This window comes from Rhineura floridana, chromosome 12 (assembly GCF_030035675.1).
Source record: "Rhineura floridana isolate rRhiFlo1 chromosome 12, rRhiFlo1.hap2, whole genome shotgun sequence".
Classification (NCBI taxonomy): Eukaryota; Metazoa; Chordata; class Lepidosauria; order Squamata; family Rhineuridae; genus Rhineura; species Rhineura floridana.
Genome location: NC_084491.1, coordinates 14,201,896 through 14,221,090, shown reverse-complemented (window position 1 = coordinate 14,221,090; position 19,195 = coordinate 14,201,896). Strand labels below are relative to the sequence as shown.

At 43.7% G+C, this 19,195-nt stretch overlaps 2 protein-coding genes across 2 annotated transcripts in view; one reads left to right on the top strand and one right to left on the bottom strand.

Annotated features, from left to right (window-relative positions):
* Window positions 1-17,901, top strand: part of LOXL2 (lysyl oxidase like 2) — a 124,892-nt gene extending 106,991 nt beyond the window's left edge. Inside the window, exons 10-14 of the mRNA XM_061593529.1 lie at window positions 3,930-4,173; window positions 10,485-10,600; window positions 11,431-11,567; window positions 12,894-13,005; window positions 14,067-17,901. Coding sequence (XP_061449513.1) covers window positions 3,930-4,173; window positions 10,485-10,600; window positions 11,431-11,567; window positions 12,894-13,005; window positions 14,067-14,140 — 683 coding nt within the window. The 3' untranslated portion in view covers window positions 14,141-17,901. The remainder of the gene's footprint in view (window positions 1-3,929; window positions 4,174-10,484; window positions 10,601-11,430; window positions 11,568-12,893; window positions 13,006-14,066) is intronic.
* R3HCC1 (R3H domain and coiled-coil containing 1) overlaps window positions 17,810-19,195 on the bottom strand; it is a 44,684-nt gene continuing 43,298 nt past the window's right edge. The window contains exon 11 of the mRNA XM_061593365.1: window positions 17,810-19,141. Within this exon, the coding sequence (XP_061449349.1) occupies window positions 18,993-19,141 (149 nt within the window). The 3' untranslated portion in view covers window positions 17,810-18,992. The remainder of the gene's footprint in view (window positions 19,142-19,195) is intronic.

Genomic DNA, 19,195 nt, shown 5'->3' with positions numbered 1-19,195 from the left:
AAATCATTTTTTTAAAGCCACTGCCACTGCTACCCCAATAGTGCTGAATTTTCATGCTCCCCCCCAAAAAAAACAAATAGTGAAATCACCATCTATTCAGGGCCTTTACTTCACTGCCCCATACACAAAGAGTCCCCTTTAGGATGTACATCTTAACGTGATGAGGGGGTTTGAGAGTGTTGAAGAAGCTGAGAGCAATGCCGTCAGGAGTCTAGACCAAGAGGCACCCAAGGCGGAATAGTCAAAGCTGAGACACCAAACTAAGATGCATCCAAACTCAGAGAAAGGCAATGGTAAACCACCTCTGAATACCTCTTACCACGAAAACCCTATGAACAGAGTATCCAAAATGCAACCCGAGATAGTGCTGGAAGATGAGACCCCCAGGACAGAAGGTACTCACCAAGCTACTGGGGAAGAACAAAGGACGAGTACGAATAGCGCTGTGACTAATGACGCAGCTGGGTCAAAGCTGAATAGAAGCCCAGAGGCTGATGCACACAGATGTGAAAGGAGAGTCCGCAGTTGTAAGACGTACACAATAGGAACATGGAATGTGAGAGGCATGAACCAGGGAAAGTTAGAAATTGTCAAACAAGAAATGGAGCGTATCAACATTACAATACTTGGCGTGAGTGAATTAAAATGGACGGGAATGGGACATTTTCAATCAGGCAACTACAAAATATTTTATGCAGGAAATGAGAAATCAAGAAGAAATGGGGTTGCTTTAACAGTGAGAAGTGATGCAGCAAAAGCAATTAGGAGCTACAACGCAAGGTCTGAGCGAGTGATATCAATGAGATTAAATGGGAAACCTATTAACATAACCATCATCCAAGTCTACACTCCAACGGCAAACACAGAAGAAGAAGAATTGGAGAGATTTTACGCAGAAGTACAGGAGGAAATTGATCACACACCAAAACAAGGTGTTCTGATAATCATGGGGGACTGGAATGCAAAAGTAGGGAACAGAGAAGAAATAGGAATTGTGGGGAAATGAGGCTTAAGAGACAGAAATGAAGCAGAAGAAAGACTTATTGAATTCTGTGAAGTCAATTTGTTTTTTGTGAACATATTGTTTGAACAACTGAAAAGACGACTGTACATGTGTATATAGGAATCAAATTCATTATATAATTTGTAACAGAAGATGGAGAAGTTCCATACTTTCTGCAAAAACAAGACCAGGAGCAGACTGCGGTACAGATCATGAATGGGTCGTATCGGAAATCAGAGTAAAGCTAAAGAAGAACAACAAAGCAATCATAATGCCAAAATACAATTTAAATAACATCCCAGAAGAATATAAAGATCAAATAAGGAACAGATTTGAGGCTTTAAACTTAGTTGACAGAGAGCCAGAAGAACTATAGAGTGAAGTCAGAGAGATTATCAGGGAAGAATGCAAAAAGACAATACCTCTAGTTAAAAAGAGAGAAGGACCTCAATGGATGATTGAAGAAACTCTTAAAATGGTTAAAGAGAGAAGGAAAGCAAAAGCAAAAGGAGATAGAAACATGGTCAGAACCCTAAATGCAACAATACAGCGACTAGTACGTAGGGACAAAGAGAACTATTACAATAGCTATTGTATAGAAATAGAAGAGGACAACAAAAAGGGCCCTATTCCAAAAGATTAGAGAAATGAAAGGGAAATTTAAACCACAACAATCAACAGGGGGACACACTGACTGACCAAGATGAAATAAAAGGAAGATAGAAGCAATACAAAGGCTCTTACCATATATGGAGCGAGAAATGCCAGACGTCCAAGCTGGATTTAGAATGGGAAGAGGCACCAGAGATCATATCGCAAATAATGGAACGGACCAAGGAACTTCAGAAGAAAATCACCCTGTGCTTTATAGATTACAGCAAAGCCTTTGATTGTGTAGATCATGAAAAACTATGGAATACTTTAAAAGAAATGGGGGTGCCACAGCATCTGATTGTCCTGATGCGCAACCTATACTCTGGCCAAGAGGCTACTGTAGGGACAGAATATGGAGAAACCAATTGGTTCCCCATCAGAAAGTTTGTGAGATCGGTGTGTTTTATCACCCTATTTGTTTAATCTGTACGGCGAACATATCATACAGAAAGTGGGATTGGACCAAGATGAAGGAGGTGTGACAATTGGAGGGAGAAATATCAACAGTGTAAGACACGCACACGATACCATACTACTAGCAGAAACCAGTAATGATTTGAAATGAATACTGATGAAAGTTAAAGAGGAAAGCACAAAAGCAGGACTACAGCTCAACATCAAAAAGACTAAAGTAATGACAACAGAAGATTTATGTAACTTTAAAGTTGACAATGAAGACATTGAACTTGTCAAGGATTATCAATACCCCAGCACAGTCATTAACCAAAATGGAGACAATAGTCAAGAAATCAGAAGAAGGCTAGGACTGGGGAGGGCAGCTATGAGACAACTAGAAAAGGTCCTCAAATGCAAAGATGTATCATTGAACACCAAAGTCACAATCATTCAGACCATGGTATTCCCAATCTCTATGTATGGATGTGAACGTTGGATAGTGAAGAAAGCAGATATGAGAAAAATCAACTCATTTGAAATGTGGTGTTGGAGGAGAGCTTTGTGCATACCATGGACCACGAAAAAGACAAATAATTGGGTGTTAGAACAAATTAAACCAGAACTATCACTAGAAGCTAAAATGATGAAACTGAGGTTATCATACTTTGGACACATCAAGAGAAGACATGATTCACTAGAAAAGACAAGAATGCTGGGAAAAACAGAAGGGAGTAGAAAAAGAGGAAGGCCAAACAAGAGATGGATCGATTCCATAAAGGAAGCTAGAGACCTGAACTTACAAGATCTGAACAGGGTGGTTCATGACAGATGCTCTTGGAGGTCACTCATTCATAGGGTCTCCATAAGTCGTAATCGACTTGAAGGCACATAACAACAACAACAAATATACAAAGAGCACCAAAATTCTAATTTCAGCCATTTTCAACCTAACCCTAGCATGAAGCTGAGATGACCCTCACCTGGGGCTACAGAATTTAAAGGCAAAGAGGCTGACTTATGTAATCCTTGGGGTCACTCTGTACTCCTGGCAATAGTGCAGGGGCTGGATACATATTTGCTGCATAAAATAGACCTCCTCAGAAGTGATTGGATTTCATGATTAAAAAAAAAATTGGCCACATCTATCAGTATGAGCTTCATAATCGTGAGCACATAAATGCTCAAACATTTTCAGGGGCACGAGATTCCCCACTGGAGGTACACATGGAGTCAGAAGTGTGGAGTTCAGACAGCCTATTTTTGGGGCAAAGCACCTCAACAGTCTGAAACCATAACCACCACACTACATACAGCCACAAAGGGAGAATGAAGGACAGGGGAAAACCCTAAAAGTCAACAAACCCAACTACCAAACTGTCCATGTCTTGGTTTACTGACAGTTCTTATTGTATTCTTCTTGTTCACTGCCCAGAGAGCTAATGCTAGTGGGGCGGTATAAAAATTTAACAAAATAAATAAATAAATTACTCAGAACCTCAAACAGGCCCCAAAACAAAGCAAATAAAACACAGACAAAAAAACAGGCAACAGCCCCCTAAAACATACATACCCACAATAAGACACTCTCCCCACAAAAGCAACCTCCCCCACAAACGTCCATTTTTAAAAGATAAAATAAACTTGGAAGAGTCAGGTGGCTTTGGTGGGCACCAAGAGGGTGTTTGAGGATATTGTGTTGCCCTGGGGCACCACATTGGGCATTGCAACACAAGAATATTAGCAGCCGTAACTGGAAGCAGCTATGACGTTTCTCAACACTGAGAGAGGCTGGCATCAGATCTGGCCTGCAAAGTCTGTGATTTGCAGCCAAGAACTTCTAAACATGCTGGTTTCTGATTCCTTTTCTTGCCTCCAGCTGCAGCTGACCTGGTCCTCAATGCCAAGGAAGTGGAGTACACGTCATACCTCGAAGACCGTCCAATGTTCATGCTGCAGTGTGCCCTTGAGGAGAACTGCCTGGCCTCCTCGGCTGTCAACACATCTGTTTCCACTGGCTATAGGAGGCTCCTGCGTTTCTCCTCCCAGATCCACAACAATGGGCAGGCTGACTTCCGCCCCAAGAGTGGACGCCATTCCTGGATTTGGCATGACTGTCACAGGCAAGCCTTTGCTTTCCACCACCACCTTTGCAAATTGCCCCCCCCCCATGAAGGCAATTAATGCACCGGTAGACAAAATCTGATGTTGTCAGAGTTCTGGCCTCAGCTCATTTTCTAAAAGGCAGATTAAGATCCATGTGAAAGGTAGGGTGGCCTTGTGGATAAAGTACTGATTGTGAACCCAGTGGTCAGTTTAAGAACATAAGAACATAAGAAGAGCCTGCTGGATCAGGCCAGTGGCCCATCTAGTCCAGCATCCTGTTCTCACAGTGGCCAACCAGGTGCCTGGGGGAAGCCCGCAAGCAGGACCCGAGTGCAAGAACACTCTCCCCTCCTGAGGCTTCCGGCAACTGGTTTTCAGAAGCATGCTGCCTCTGACTAGGGTGGCAGAGCACAGCCATCATGGCTAGTAGCCATTGATAGCCCTGTCCTCCATGAATTTGTCTAATCTTCTTTTAAAGCCATCCAAGCTGGTGGCCATTACTGCATCTTGTGGGAGCAAATTCCATAGTTTAACTATGCGCTGAGTAAAGAAGTACTTCCTTTTGTCTGTCCTGAATCTTCCAACATTCAGCTTCTTTGAATGTCCACGAGTTCTAGTATTATGAGAGAGGGAGAAGAACTTTTCTCTATCCACTTTCTCAATGCCATGCATAATTTTATATACTTCTATCATGTCTCCTCTGACCCGCCTTTTCTCTAAACTAAAAAGCCCCAAATGCTGCAACCTTTCCTCGTAAGGGAGTCGCTCCATCCCCTTGATCATTCTGGTTGCCCTCTTCTGAACCTTTTCCAACTCTAGAATATCCTGTTTGAGATGAGGCGACCAGAACTGTACACAGTATTCCAAATGCGGCCGCACCATAGATTTATACAACGGCATTATGATATCGGCTGTTTTATTTTCAATACCTTTCCTAATTATCGCTAGCATGGAATTTGCCTTTTTCACAGCTGCCGCACACTGGGTCGACATTTTCATCGTGCTGTCCACTACAACCCCGAGGTCTCTCTCCTGGTCGGTCACCGCCAGTTCAGACCCCATGAGCGTATATGTGAAATTCAGATTTTTTGCTCCAATATGCATAATTTTACACTTGTTTATATTGAATTGCATTTGCCATTTTTCCGCCCATTCACTCAGTTTGGAGAGGTCTTTTTGGAGCTCTTCGCAATCCCTTTTTGTTTTAACAACCCTGAACAATTTAGTGTCGTCAGCAAACTTGGCCACTTCACTGCTCACTCCTAATTCTAGGTCATTAATGAACAAGTTGAAAAGTACAGGTCCCAATACCAATCCTTGAGGGACTCCACTTTCTACAGCCCTCCATTGGGAGAACTGTCCGTTTATTCCTACTCTCTGCTTTCTGCTTCTTAACCAATTCCTTATCCACAAGAGGACCTTGTGGTTTCAGCATCTACATCCACTAGGAACTGAACATGGCAAATAACCATGCTTCATATAAAGCCAACTTATAGTAAGCCATACCATCCAGCCCTATTTATACTGATGGGCAATGTTTTTCCAAAATCTCAGTCAGAGGTCTTTTCCAGTCATACCAACCAAGATCCTTTTAGCTGGAAATCTTGAACCTTCTGCATGCAAAGAATGTGCTCTGCCACTACAGTCTCGTTATCTCTTCTGTGTATATTTTCTAGGGGTCTGTGAATGTCAACCCCTGGGCAAATCAGGTAATCAGAGGCATACTATATGACCGTTTAAATGCCAGCCCATAGGACAGCAGGAAAGGGGAAGAAACAGTGGCTCTAGTAATGGGAAAAACAGGAGGGATAGTATTTTGATGGGGACAGCTTTGTGTGGATTCTGCACAAAACGTGTGTGCATGAACAGCACTGAGTCCACAGGAAACTGCTGTGTGTCACGGAGGCTAGTCCATTAGGGAGAATGGGGCGCTGCTCCACTGACCTCAGCCAGCCCCCACCTGCCTGCCTTCTTACAACCCATCCAGGGGGTGGCCTTGGCTGTCAGCATCCTCTTCCTCAGTCTCAGGGTTGCCCTTGCAGTATTCAGCAGAGAGGAGGATGAGGACAAAATCAGAATTAGCTGGCTCCACCTGTCCTGAGCTATGGCTCCACCTGCTGTTGGGCTCCCTGTCTTCTGCCTCACCAGTGTCCAGGCCCAATGGACACCAGCCGCCACTGACCATGTGGAGGCACCCCATGTCTCTGGAGCACCAAATCAGTCCATATATTCAAGAATATATATATATTCAATACAAGAAGCCCTTTATCAGGGATGAAACTGTTATAATCGAATTGATTCTCAAGCAGTTAATATTCCCACTTAATATTACCTTACCTTACCCTACCTTATTTAGTATATTGCATTACTCCATCTCATAGCAAGCTATCAATCCACAATAATACAGGTGTTCATCATTTGAGGAGCTGTAATGAAGATTCCCTTGTCCACCTAGCTTAGGTCTGAATAACTTGAGATTCCCTATGCCAAATGCAGCAGGCATTAGGACACCCCACGCCCTCCCCATTTTTGCAGCCCCAGGTTAGCTGCATTCACAAAGGATTATTGTTGTTGTTGTTGTTAACAACAACAGTAACAATGACGATGACAATAATAATAATAATAAGAGAATTTATTACCCACCCTTCACCCAGGGTTCCCAGGGCGGGTTACAACAATTTTAAAACACATAATTTAAAACACAAAATAAATAATAATACTGTAAATAATAATAAAAACACTTAAAAATAACCTAAACAACATTAATCTCTGGTGGCTAGTTGACCACCATGGTTGGTAGCCTGTCTCTGTCTTGGAGGATCACAAGGTCTACAGGCCTCTCTCAGGTTGATCCCATGGCCCACCAAAAAAAAGTCACATCATGGCCCGCTCCGGCATTTCCGATCGCGTTAAGTGAGGCAGCTGCGACCCATCCGTGTGTTTAAACCAGTCTGTGTTTGCACTAAGGAACACAGGCTCAATTCCCCTTCAGTATTTCCAGTCTGTAAACACCATAATGTAAACAGCTATCTGAATGAGCAGACATACTTTAGGAGAGGAGTCAGGCTTGAGGTTAAACCATTTCCCCCCCCCTTGCATTGGAAATACTTTGAGCATCCAACTTCAAAGTAAATAGTTTGGACGTCTCAAAATGCCTCCTCTTTTTCTTCCTCTCCCTGTCTCAATCTGCTTCTGAGCATTTCTGTTCAGGACACGGATACCAGGGAGGGGTGGAAGAGGGAATGCTACTTAACCAGCAGGTAAAGGGAAACCAAAGAACATCTGGCAAAAAATTTAATGATTCTAGGGCAATTAAAAAAAAAACTTATTTCCCTTCAGGGAAAAATGCCTCCCTCTCCCCTTATGTCAACACATTTAAGTTGAATAAATTGGGAGTATTAGGTGCTGTGACCCGATACTGAGTATCAGATGTTTAATATTAAGCCGTGGTTTATTTTTACAGGTGAAAAAGAACTAGCTAGCTCTCATTTTCAGTGCCTTGGTTTCTCTTTGCTTAAACTGGGATGTGTCTGTTTGGATGACCTGATGCTAAACTTGTTTTCCAAATGGGCAGGTCTCCATGTTCATCTGGAATCAGGCAATGACTGAGTGTAGGGCTTACTCGTGGATAGCAGTGCTAGATACTGTGCAAACAAAAAATCATTAACTGAAAGCCAGGGAACTCTGGGAACAGTGATTCTTTTAGAGATGCTAAGGCCCTCTTTTAGCATCCTCTCCCAGGATCCTTTGCAGGAAGCCCAAACTGGCTATCTCAGAGCATAATGCTGATAGTCCCAAGCCCAAGCTCATGATGGCCATCAAGAGTTGGCCGAGGGTTTCGCACTTCTGCCTTTTGGGAAGCAATTACAGCACCAGTGGTGGCTGGTGCCCATTGAGAACAGATGGCAGGGAGCCCAACAGTAGGTGGAGCCAGAGCAAATGATAGGCAGTGCCAGGTCATTCTAGTTTTGCCCCCGTCCTCCTCCCTGCTGAGTTTTTTAAGGGCAACATTGAGACTAAGGAGGAGGAAGGTGACTGGCTGTGCCACTCCTGTTGTAAGTAAGAAAGCAAGGCAGGTGGGGGCTGGTTGATGGCAGGCACAGGCTGGTGGGGCAGTGTCCATTTGCCCTGATGGACAAACCTCCACTGCATAGCTCAGAAGAAAAGCACATGCTTTGTATGCAGGAGGTCCCAGGTTCAATCCATGACATCTCTAGTTTAAAAAGATCAGGTAGGAGGTGATAAGGAAGACCTCTGCCTGAGACTCCTGAAAGCCACTGCCAGTCATTGTAGGCAATAGTGGGTTGGGTATACAAATAGGCTGACCTGGTATAAAGCAGCTCACCGTGTTCTTAATAGAATTTGAAACCATTACATGTATAAACACAAACTTTTTGAGGTTGCACATGTGAGGTCTCAGGTCCAATCCCAGGCATCTCTAGGAAGGGTTTGGAAAGACACGAGCCTGAAGTCCTGGACAACCACTGCCAGTCAGTGTAGACTATACTGAGCTAGATGGACCAAGAGTCTGACTCAGTATAAAGGCAACTTCCTATGTTCCTTATATAGGTAGTCAGCGATACAGGTATTCAGGCTTGAGGCATAATCGTAGTGGTTGAGGAGATCACCTTTTGTAAAGGCTGCCCCTCTGTAGACCCATGAGAAAAGGAACAGCAGCGGTTACTTCCAGACACTCTGTTTACTGAGCATTCATGCTGATTTGTTTGCACAGTCTGCCAGGAGGTTAGACCATTGATTACTTAATGAGCATTCATACTGATTTGTTTGTGCATCAAAGCAAGTGATCCCACACTTTCTAGTCCACTTCGCATCACTTTCCTTACCACAAAAAGTCCAGCTTGAGACAGGTTTGTTGCACAAGAGTGCCAGATCAACTTTAATTGCATAACCTGAATATGCCAGTTTGTGATTGACTCCCACCTAGCACCCAGCAATAATATGATAGACTGTTGTTTCTAATGAGGCATCGTGGACTTCCGGTAACAGAGCACAACCCATAGCAGAATGCTGATCATTTTTAGTTATTTAGTTATTCAAATAATGATGCAATTTGCTCTTGGAAAGAAACTCAGTACGCTTGTCAGCTGCCTTACTGCCGTGTGGCTGGCCAGTCCAATTTTGAGCCTGTGCAGACACACAACACCAGAGCAGACCAGAGACTAGTTGGACCTATCTGCTTAGGGTGCTCTGGGCTTATGAAAATCCGGCTAGAATAGTATCAGTCCTTGAGGAGAAAACAAGTGGACATGTGCTTATGGTTGATATTATGCAATGTACTATGCCACATAGACTCAAATGTGCTGCTGTCAGAGTAACATGAATTCCCAGATTAAATGGCTGCATATGTTGTTGATTTCCTGCCTCTACGCTAATGCTATAAAGCTGGAATTTTGTTACGAAATCCCTTCATTTGGGGTACATTCTGATCTGGCCAGTGAGCGTTGTCTGAAAAGTGCCTAATAATAACCTGGTTGAGGAATGGATGATATGGCCTCTAGGGAATTATAGCTAGGTTTTTAGGTCTACATCACCAATCCTTCTATAAAACAGCACCATCCCCACCACCCAAATGAATAAACTCATTGCTCTTATTTTGGCTGTAACATTCTCTTTACTGTATGCCATCCAAGCATATAATAGACAGTCAACAGCCGCCTTCCCCAATCTTTGAGTCCCTAAGGTGTTGCTGGACTACAATTCCCATTATTCCTGACCATTGGCCATGCTGGCTGTGGCTGAAGGGAGTTGTAGTCCAACAACAATTGAGAACCCAAGGGATGGGAAAGGCTGGTCTACAGTCAGGGAGGCTGGAGGATTTGGGAGGGTACAGTTCCTTCCTAAAACTTATCAAGTATAGGCTGCCTGATCACACTTACATTTCAGCATCACTGATACGTAGGAAGCTGTCTTATATCAGGTTTGGCTATTTGTTCATCTCACCCAGTATTCTCTATGCTGACTGGCCTACCTGATCCCCTCCAGATGTTTTAGAATACAACTGAGCTGGGGCTGATGGGAGTTGTAGTCCAAAACATCTGGAGAGTACCAGGCTGGCAAAGGCTGATTTAGACCCTGCTGGCATTGGGGCTTTGTATGTTTGATTCAAGGTGTGACATTTAGTTCGCCTTTGTGAAAGATTTGACTTTGATAGAAAGTGTACACACAGCCACCATTAAAACCCCATTCCCTAACCTGGGTTATGTTTTAAAAAAAATTGGGTAGCATTGTGGCAAATTTTTCTTTTGTAATGGCAACAGTATGAAAAGTTCTCCTTAATCAAATCTTTGTTGTCTTCTCACTCATGCAGGCATTACCACAGCATGGAAGTGTTCACACATTACGATCTGCTAGACCTCAACGGTACCAAGGTGGCCGAAGGTCACAAGGCCAGCTTTTGCCTGGAAGACAGTGAATGCCTAGACGGTACACACATTTCTACTAGAATCACAACGCACACCCCAATGTAAAATAGTCCAGTGGTTCTCAAACTTTTTCTTCCCCAAGGACCGCTTGACAATTGCGAGGATCTTGGTGGACCACTGAACAACTTTTTTCTGCCTGTTGTAATAATTGTAATGTGCTGTACTAGATGCTGCATGATTTTTCATTGTATTTTTACTCCTTTTATTTCATATATGGTATGGTGTTGAAATTTCCATTCCATAGAACTCAAATTGTAAAACAGTAAAATTCAGAATAAGAAATCAAAGAAGCAATGAAGATGCAATTAAAAATCAAAATGAATATTTAATGATGACATGCCTGCAGACCCTCTGAGTGGAGCTCACAGACCAGTTTGGGAACCTTTGAAATAGTCCATTTTCCTCCCATTTCTAATGGGAATCTACTAGAGATTGGTGGAGAAAGTTGTTAAGTTCATATGGTTGCAGGTGCGCACATCTGGAAGCTCATCCACATCTTAGGGTTCCTCTGGGATCTCTTGAACTGGCCAGATGCACGCAATACACATTGGGATTGTGCATCCCCATCGGACCCACTAGCTGGTACTTGAAACTTGTAGCACAACACTTGAGCTAGGTCACCTTTTCACACTCCTTGTTCTAATTGTAGGAACCAGAATAGCCCCTGGCAAGGTTGGTAAAAGGAGAGGGAGTTAGGCATTGCCAGCTAACCTGGGAGATGGGGCTGTAATTAAATAGCTGGAACATCATAGTTGAGACTTTCTAAAGGTCTTTTAGAAACTGCACTGGTGCTGACACTTCCATTTGCATGTGCTTCCTTTTTCTCTTTAGGTGTCCAGAAGCAATATGAATGTGCCAATTTTGGGGAGCAAGGGATCACTGTTGGATGTTGGGATGTGTACCGGCATGATATTGATTGCCAATGGATTGACATTACAGATCTCAAACCAGGAGACTACCTCTTCCAGGTAGGTGGGGATTCCTCAAATTTTAGAGTAATATTAGGGTATCTGACTAAGAGCCAGTTTATGCCATCAACAGAATCAAGTGGTAAACATTTTGCTTTGATAGAATCATAGAACCATAGAGTTGCAAGGGTCCTTTAAGGCCATCAAGTCCAACCCCCTGCTCAATGCAGGAATCCAACTTAAAACATACCCAACAGGTGGCTATCCAGCTGCCTCTTGAATGCCTCTGGTGTTGGAGAGCCCACCACCATCCTAGGTAATTGGTTCCATTGTCATACTGCTCTAACACGAAGTTTTTCCTGATATTCAGCTGAAATTTGGCTTCCTGTAACGTGAGCCCATTATTCCGTGCCCTGCACTCTGGGATGATTGAGAAGAGATCCTGATAATACTATTCAGGCTGCAAGTCCAGGGCGAGATACATGTTTAAAAGCTTAATGTGGTAGTGGATAAACAAATCTAAAAATAGCATTATCAGGAAGTAAGTTTCACCTCTAGGACAGGGAATGCTAACTTATGATGCTCTAGATGTTGTCATACTACACCTCCCACCATCCCTGTTAGCCATGCTGGCTGGGGCTCACTGGAGTTGGAGTCCAACAATAGCTGGAAAGTAACATGTGGCTTCCTAACCCTGGTCTAGGAATTCCTGTCGATATTTTGCAACTCATGAACTGAGCACTAGGTAATCAACTTGAAAGGTCCAAAAATCCTTTTTCTGATCAAATTAAGTATCAAAGTTCTAAAAAAAATGGATATGAAACCACAGCAATTGTGAAAAAGAATAAAAATTCTGCCTTAGTCTACAGGTAACTGAACCACTGAGGAGTTTAAAATATTTGTTTGGAGTAGTTGCATTTTCAAAAACAATTCATGGTGATGGTGAAGAATTGAGATTGACCTTGTATAGAAAAGATAGCACAGAATCCCAGGAAAATTGATTACTTGCAGTAGTTAATTTACGCTTTTAATAGGTGATGCTAAGTTCTCAAAAGGGTCAAAAAAGTTCATGCACAAAAAAGAGATTGTGGGACAGGGGAGAGAGAGCTGTGGGCCATCTCCAACATTAGTCATACTCAAAGCAGACCCATTGAAATCAGTGGACTTGTCCACTAGGCTATTCCGAGTATGATTAACATCAGATAACACCCTGAATCCAGTACTCCACTTCCACTCCAGCTCCTGAATCAAACTTTTTAGCCCCTGAAAAACACAATTGCATCACCTGTACGCGCACACGCGCGAACGCACACACCCCGCTCTACTAGATCAGGACGTATCTCTTAATTAGATGGTCCTAACAGCCTGCTGTCTGCCCCTTTCCAGATCATTGTCAACCCAAACTTTGAAGTGGCAGAGTCTGATTATTCCAATAATGTCATGAAATGCAAATGCAAATATGAAAGTCACCGTGTCTGGATGTACAACTGCCATATAGGTGAGTTATTTTTTTAAAAAAATTGCTAGTTACAGAGACAGACTTTGCAACAAGAACGTAATTCAATGGTGTGCGTAAAGTAGAGGTGGGGACCTGTGGTCTTAGAGATGTTGCTGTTACTAATCCCATCAGTCCTGGTCATGCAGGCTGACGGGAGTTGGAATCCAACAACAGCTGTAGAGGCACAGGTTACTCACCCTGGTGTAAACAACAGGGTGTACAAAGATTTCCTCCCATTAAGTTACTCCATTCTGTTTCATTCATTTTAGTACTTATTTGTTAGAATGACATTCCTTTAGTTACTGATTCAACCCTAGACTGTTCATTTCTGTAACTCCCATTCATTTTCTTTTTGCCATTGATGTCACTGGCAGATTTGGCTGTAACATTGCCTGTTGCTTTGGCATTTTCCATCCTGTGGGCATGACATTTTTAGGCACCCTACTTTTTTTGATGCATCAGACCTGCCAAATTTCAGACAGACAGGACAAAGAATCCACATTTCAAATATGCATACCCTACAAGCTTCCCATTGCTTTCAACAGGAGATACAGCTGTTCTTCTCCTGCTTGTAACTTCTGTGCTTTCCATCCAATTGGCATGAAATGTTCAGCTAGTCTGCTGTCCCTTCAAAGGATCAGACATGCAAGATTGCAGATAGGACAATGGTTCTCACATTTACAGGCAGTTCAAAAAGGCACACAGAGCCTCACGGCTTCCCCCTCCCCATAACATCTATAACCTATATAGACTGTTTCAGCTGCACTTCAGTTGAAAAGAGTGGATTTTCATTTGAAACTCTGGTTTATCTGAATTTCCATTTGTTGGTTTGTTTTTAATATAGGTACTTCACTTCACAACCAAAAGAAAAAAAATAATTCCACAGCAATTGACCAATTAAAAATACGGTAAAAAAATTAAACAGATGGAGCTTGTCATTAAAATGACAGCACATCCCTAGCAAAGGATTATTTAGGCACATACCTTTCTGCTTTCAGGCATGGGTAACAAAGCTGCCAATGACACTGTCTCTTTCCATTTTCTCTCTCCCTCCCCCCCAGCTGATGCCTTCAGTGAAGCAATCGAAGAGCAATTTGACCACTTCAGCGGACTCATGAACAACCAGGTGTCTTAACTTCAGTCCCTTTATTTAGGAAAGGAAGAATACCTTTCCCCACAATTTCCCTAACCACTGCACAGAAAAGTTAGAAGTAATCCAGCAAACCACCATGAACTTTTAAAATTAGCTTTGTTAAGTTATTTGCAAGGGTATGCTCCATGACTACTTTATGGTATTCAGCAGCAGGAGAAAACGGGTTGATGCTTCTTTTGCATCCATTCCAGAAGAATAGGTTTTGCACTTACTGCAAGACCTCATGACCCTCAGCATACACCCTAACTTATCCACAAGGAATTCTTTGCAAGCTCTCATCATCCCACTTTTATTCACCATGACATACAGAGGCAGCAGCGCCACCTGGCTAACAACTCGCCTAAAGGATGCCTGACGCTGCAAACAAAAGTTTTTTCAAAGGAAGTCCTTTCTCAGCCTTCATGTTTTGTCTTGATAAAAGATTTGAAAAATCTGATTCTATGCCATTGGTGCAGAGCAGAAGGTTCCGCAGCCTTCTCATGATGCACAGAAGTCTCAAGAACACACTGACTTAATTTCCTGTACTGTCACTCCTCAGCCTTGGCGCCATCCCTTTGCCAAGAGCATCTTTGACATTCGGTTTTGAAGGCAGGCTTGATACACCTTGATGAGGAAGAATCTGCCAAGTCATTCCCTAGACCTACATCTTGATTTTTGAAGCCACTAGACTGTGAATTTTTTTATCTTTTAACGCAGTAGGCTATTCACGTACCTGCCTTTTTCCTCTGATCTGTGCCTTTTCTTCTTCTCTTCCCACCACATCATGAATATTGCAAATAAGAAAAGCATCGTCAGATGTACTCTGCAAAAGATGACTAACCATTTAGCCTCAAGGACACCCATCCCTCCTATTATGTCAGGCTATCCTGTGAAGTTTTGCCAGGGGAGGACAGGAATGGAGATTTAAACACACACATGTAAATGCATAATGGTGCTAAGCATATGTGCCTCTGTTTGTTTGAGGTTGTGCATTGCAACAGTTGCCCAGAGACCTACACCCTACTTGAATCTTTTAAAGGAAAAGAAAGTTGATGTGATTTGTGTATTTTCCAGTGAACAGGTGGTGTCATTTCATTGTTTTGTTTTCTTGCTGTTCTGTTGCATGGTTAAAGAAAGGGATTTGCAAGGCAGAATTAAGTTTAATCTTACCTCTCTGGAGCAGAGCAAGGTCCATCTAGGCCAGCGTTCTGCTGCCAAAAGCAGCCAGCCAGATGTTGCCAGATGCTCAGAAAGCAGGACAGTGAAGATACTTTCCTTATTGTTTGTCCTAAGCACTTGGTTATCAGAGGTATACTGTATCTGTCCATGGAGGTTCTGTCATGGCTACTAGCCATTGATAGACCAAGTTACCTACTAACCCCACTTGTTTTGGTACAATGGGTGAAGAAATTAAAGGGATACCTAAAGCTTAGGCAGGAAGCACAAGAGTGATTTGGGGCTTCCCCTTCTTTAGAACTTCTCTTACCTCTTTGTATGATGTATTGAAGGGAAAAAGCCTTCCCTAACTGGAGAAATGAACTATAGAGCCCACGCACAGCACTCTCAGAACTATATTGTCCACTAATGGAGAGACTTAAAAGCTAGGTTTGCCCCTCTTCTCAATCAGGGACTCATGGGGATTTTTCACAGCAACCCCATTCTCTCTCACCCTCTATTTCTGTCTGCAAAATGGGAGTAAAAGTGACCAGGGGGAACTTTGCAGGACCATTGGGAATAGGATTATAAAAAGATAGTTTTCACAGTTGAAGTACTCATATGAATAACTTATGCTTACTGGCTGTAGATGTTTTGCAGTAATGCACAAGAATGATTTCATTGTCTGTCCTTCTCACCCTGTGTAACCTACCTCACGGGTGTTTCACAAAACCATGCTGGGATTGGCCACTTCAGGGTTTCCCCCCCTCCTTCAGCAGGTGATGAGTGTCATCGGACTCATTTGACCAGGAACCAAAGTTGCCAGTTAGTCAGGCCACCAATAGCCCACACTGCAATGATGTAAAGCCAGTGTCTGCTTCAGCACCTTGAGCAGCTTCTTGAAAGTTCAGACTAAAACATGCAACAGAGTCCACTGCCCCACTGACATGGAGCCACCATCCGCCACTTTAGTGATTGTGCTGGGGCGAGAGGGGCCAGCCTTGCTCTACCAGTGCTGCATGGCAGCACTCAAGTGCTTCCTGTGGACAGGAGCAGACTGAGAAGTCCAGAGGCCTGTACAGTGGCCCTTCTTGGGAATTCATGACAGCATCAGTCTGCGATAGCCTGAGGAACACGACCCAGGCTACCTCTGTCCTTCCATCTTCACTGCCATTATGCCATAACTGAAACAGGAAAAATATTGTTGGGAGCTGGACTACTGGATGTAAAAATGCCAGCAGCGTTCTCAGGCTATTTTGTACCAGGGGGTGGTCTCCTCATTACCCCTATTCCTCCCCATTACTCCTATTCCTCCCCCCTGGAGCTCATCCAAAGCTTTTATTCGGGAAGAGCCAGGCTTTTTCCATAACTACTTCAGCCTGGCAGCTATGCTACCTCAGCAGTGCGGGGGCTGCAGCAGCATAGCTACTGCCCACACTGTTCCTGCAAGGTTGGGTTACCATGTGAGCCTCAAGGGTACCCAGTTCTTATGCAACTGAGTGGCCCTTGCAGAATGCAACATAAAGTGGCCATTGAGCAGCAAATGGGTAAGGATTGAGGACTCGCCCTACAGCAAGTCAGACCATTTATCCAGCGTAGTACCATCTGACTGGCAGTGGCTTTCTGAGAGAGATCCTTTCCACCCCCTGTAACTTGAATTTAAAAACAAAAGTAGAGTTGCCAGGTATTGAACATGGGGTCTTCAGCACCAAAGCATGCATTCTGCCACTGAGCTATGGTCTTTTGCCAGTACAGAGGTGCAGGAACAGACAATGCCTCTTGTCTACCACCCAATTCAATACTGTAACTGAAGGCTTGAGTACCACACTAGAGTTTCCTTCCCCCTTAGCTCTAAGGTCAGCCCCTCCTAGGAGCCGATGTGGCCAGCCATCATGCGCTTTCCATGTGACCTCAAGATTCTTCTGGTGTCCAAACAACGTGGGTAGCTCCCACGTTGCTCAGTGAAACAGAGACAGGTATGCAGGCAGTCAATCCATACTCCAGTTCAGCAAATTTAGCCTTGCTAACCGCAACAGGCATAGAAATTCATCATTATGTGCCCCATGCTACCGAATGAGGTTGCCCTGCCTGTTCCTGACCAGGGCTTTGAATGAGCCAGGGTTCATCAGGAATTTAGCCTCTGAACCTCATTTCAATGCACATGGTTCAACCCCAGAATGAAAGCAGAGCGGTAAACAATGGCTTTCTACATCAAAAATGTCATTTTCACACCACTGAATAATTATAGACCGCTCCCGCAAATCTAGGACTGGCGCACGGATTCCAGGCAGGATTGATCCCCTGTACTGTTTGTTTAGGGTTACTTTGTTTTTTACATCATTCAACTTATGACAAGTTGGCAGTTTTCAGTCTTTATCACCAGCAGGGCAAAGAGTCACCGTCCATAAGAGGTCTTGCTTGCCAAAAAGACCCCAACTTTCTTAAAGAGCAAGTGAGAGAAAGAGAAGTAGTTGTTACAATATAACGGGCAAAAAGAGGATTCGGAAAACCACCATGTGTATTGATTTGTATGTTAACAGCTTTAATTTTAAACAAGAAAAACTAGAAAAAAATCTTTTACAAATTTCAGTAAACAAGCTATTGACTCTTCCAAATGTGTTGGTTTGTGTCTCTCTCAAAGATCAGATCAGCCCTGGGGTGGGGCTGGGGTCTCGTTGGCTCTTCTGACATGGCTCAAAGGAGCTGTTCCTTTCAGCGAGTTTGCAGCAAAGTGGTTGCCTACCTGGAACTCACCAAGGCTGGGGAATCTGTGCCCCTCCTGCTGTTGTCAGACCCAAACCCCATCAGCCACTGCTAGCAGGTGGCCAACAGCTCACGGATGGTAGGGACTAAAGTCTAACAACAGGGGGATGGCCACAGGTTCCCCACTCCTTAATTATATATTCTGCTTCCATCTCATCTCTTCAAAGCCCAGCTGTTCCTTCTCCTTTGGGAAGAGGGATTGGGAGGATGCAATTTCCAGTATAGAAATGGCAAAGGGGTGAGATGCACTCAATCCTTCAACTGCTGCAGTTTTCCCACTCCCCCCCCCCCCAGTGGTGATCTAGACTTGCATTTCATTCAAACACACACATTAGGAACCTGAGCTGGTGAAGAGAACGGCAGGGGCGTGGATCAGCACCCTCTTCTCTTCCACTGGTGGAAATCATATTCCTCATCTCCACTTTGCAAAGGCTTTGAAAGAGGCATGAAAAAGGAAAGCAGAACGTTTTTTGTTCCACCTTAACGGATCAGAAAACAGCTCATTGATTTAGGAGTGAGACGCCAGTTCTGAGCCCTGTCAACTTTCCAGAGTACAGGTTTTTAAATTAAAATAAAACCAGCCAAACAAACAACAACAAAATCACACCCTATAAGGTGCTTTGGCAATGTATTACATGGATACTGTAAGGTTCTCTTATGCTATAGTGCCCTCTTGAGGTGCCTGGATAGAAGTCAGCCTCCTCCCCAGCAAATGTTAAGGAAATTCAATACTCCACCCTTGACTCTCATCAGATTCTCTATCCAGTTTCTAAAATAACCAGCCACCACCAACAACAACAACAACTGCCTGGCACTACTTAAAAAAAAGCCACCAACCAAAGAGCACAGATGAGGCCTGCTATCATTGTAAGTGGAGTGTACACTGTTTAATACCACACCCAGGCCATCACCTCCAGCCACTCAGGACAATCTGGTTTTACTCTGGCAGGTTTGCGTTTTCTTGTTCCAGCACTTGCCAGCCTGAGCTCCGCGGGAGTCTGCGTTGTAATCCAAGGGCTCTGGTCACCAGCCTTCTGGCCACTGCCATGTCTGTCTGGGGTCTCTCTTTGGCCAGCTGAAGGAGCTCTGAGTAAAATGGGAGAGAAGAAGTGGAGCATAAGGAATGGGTTGGGTGGGAAA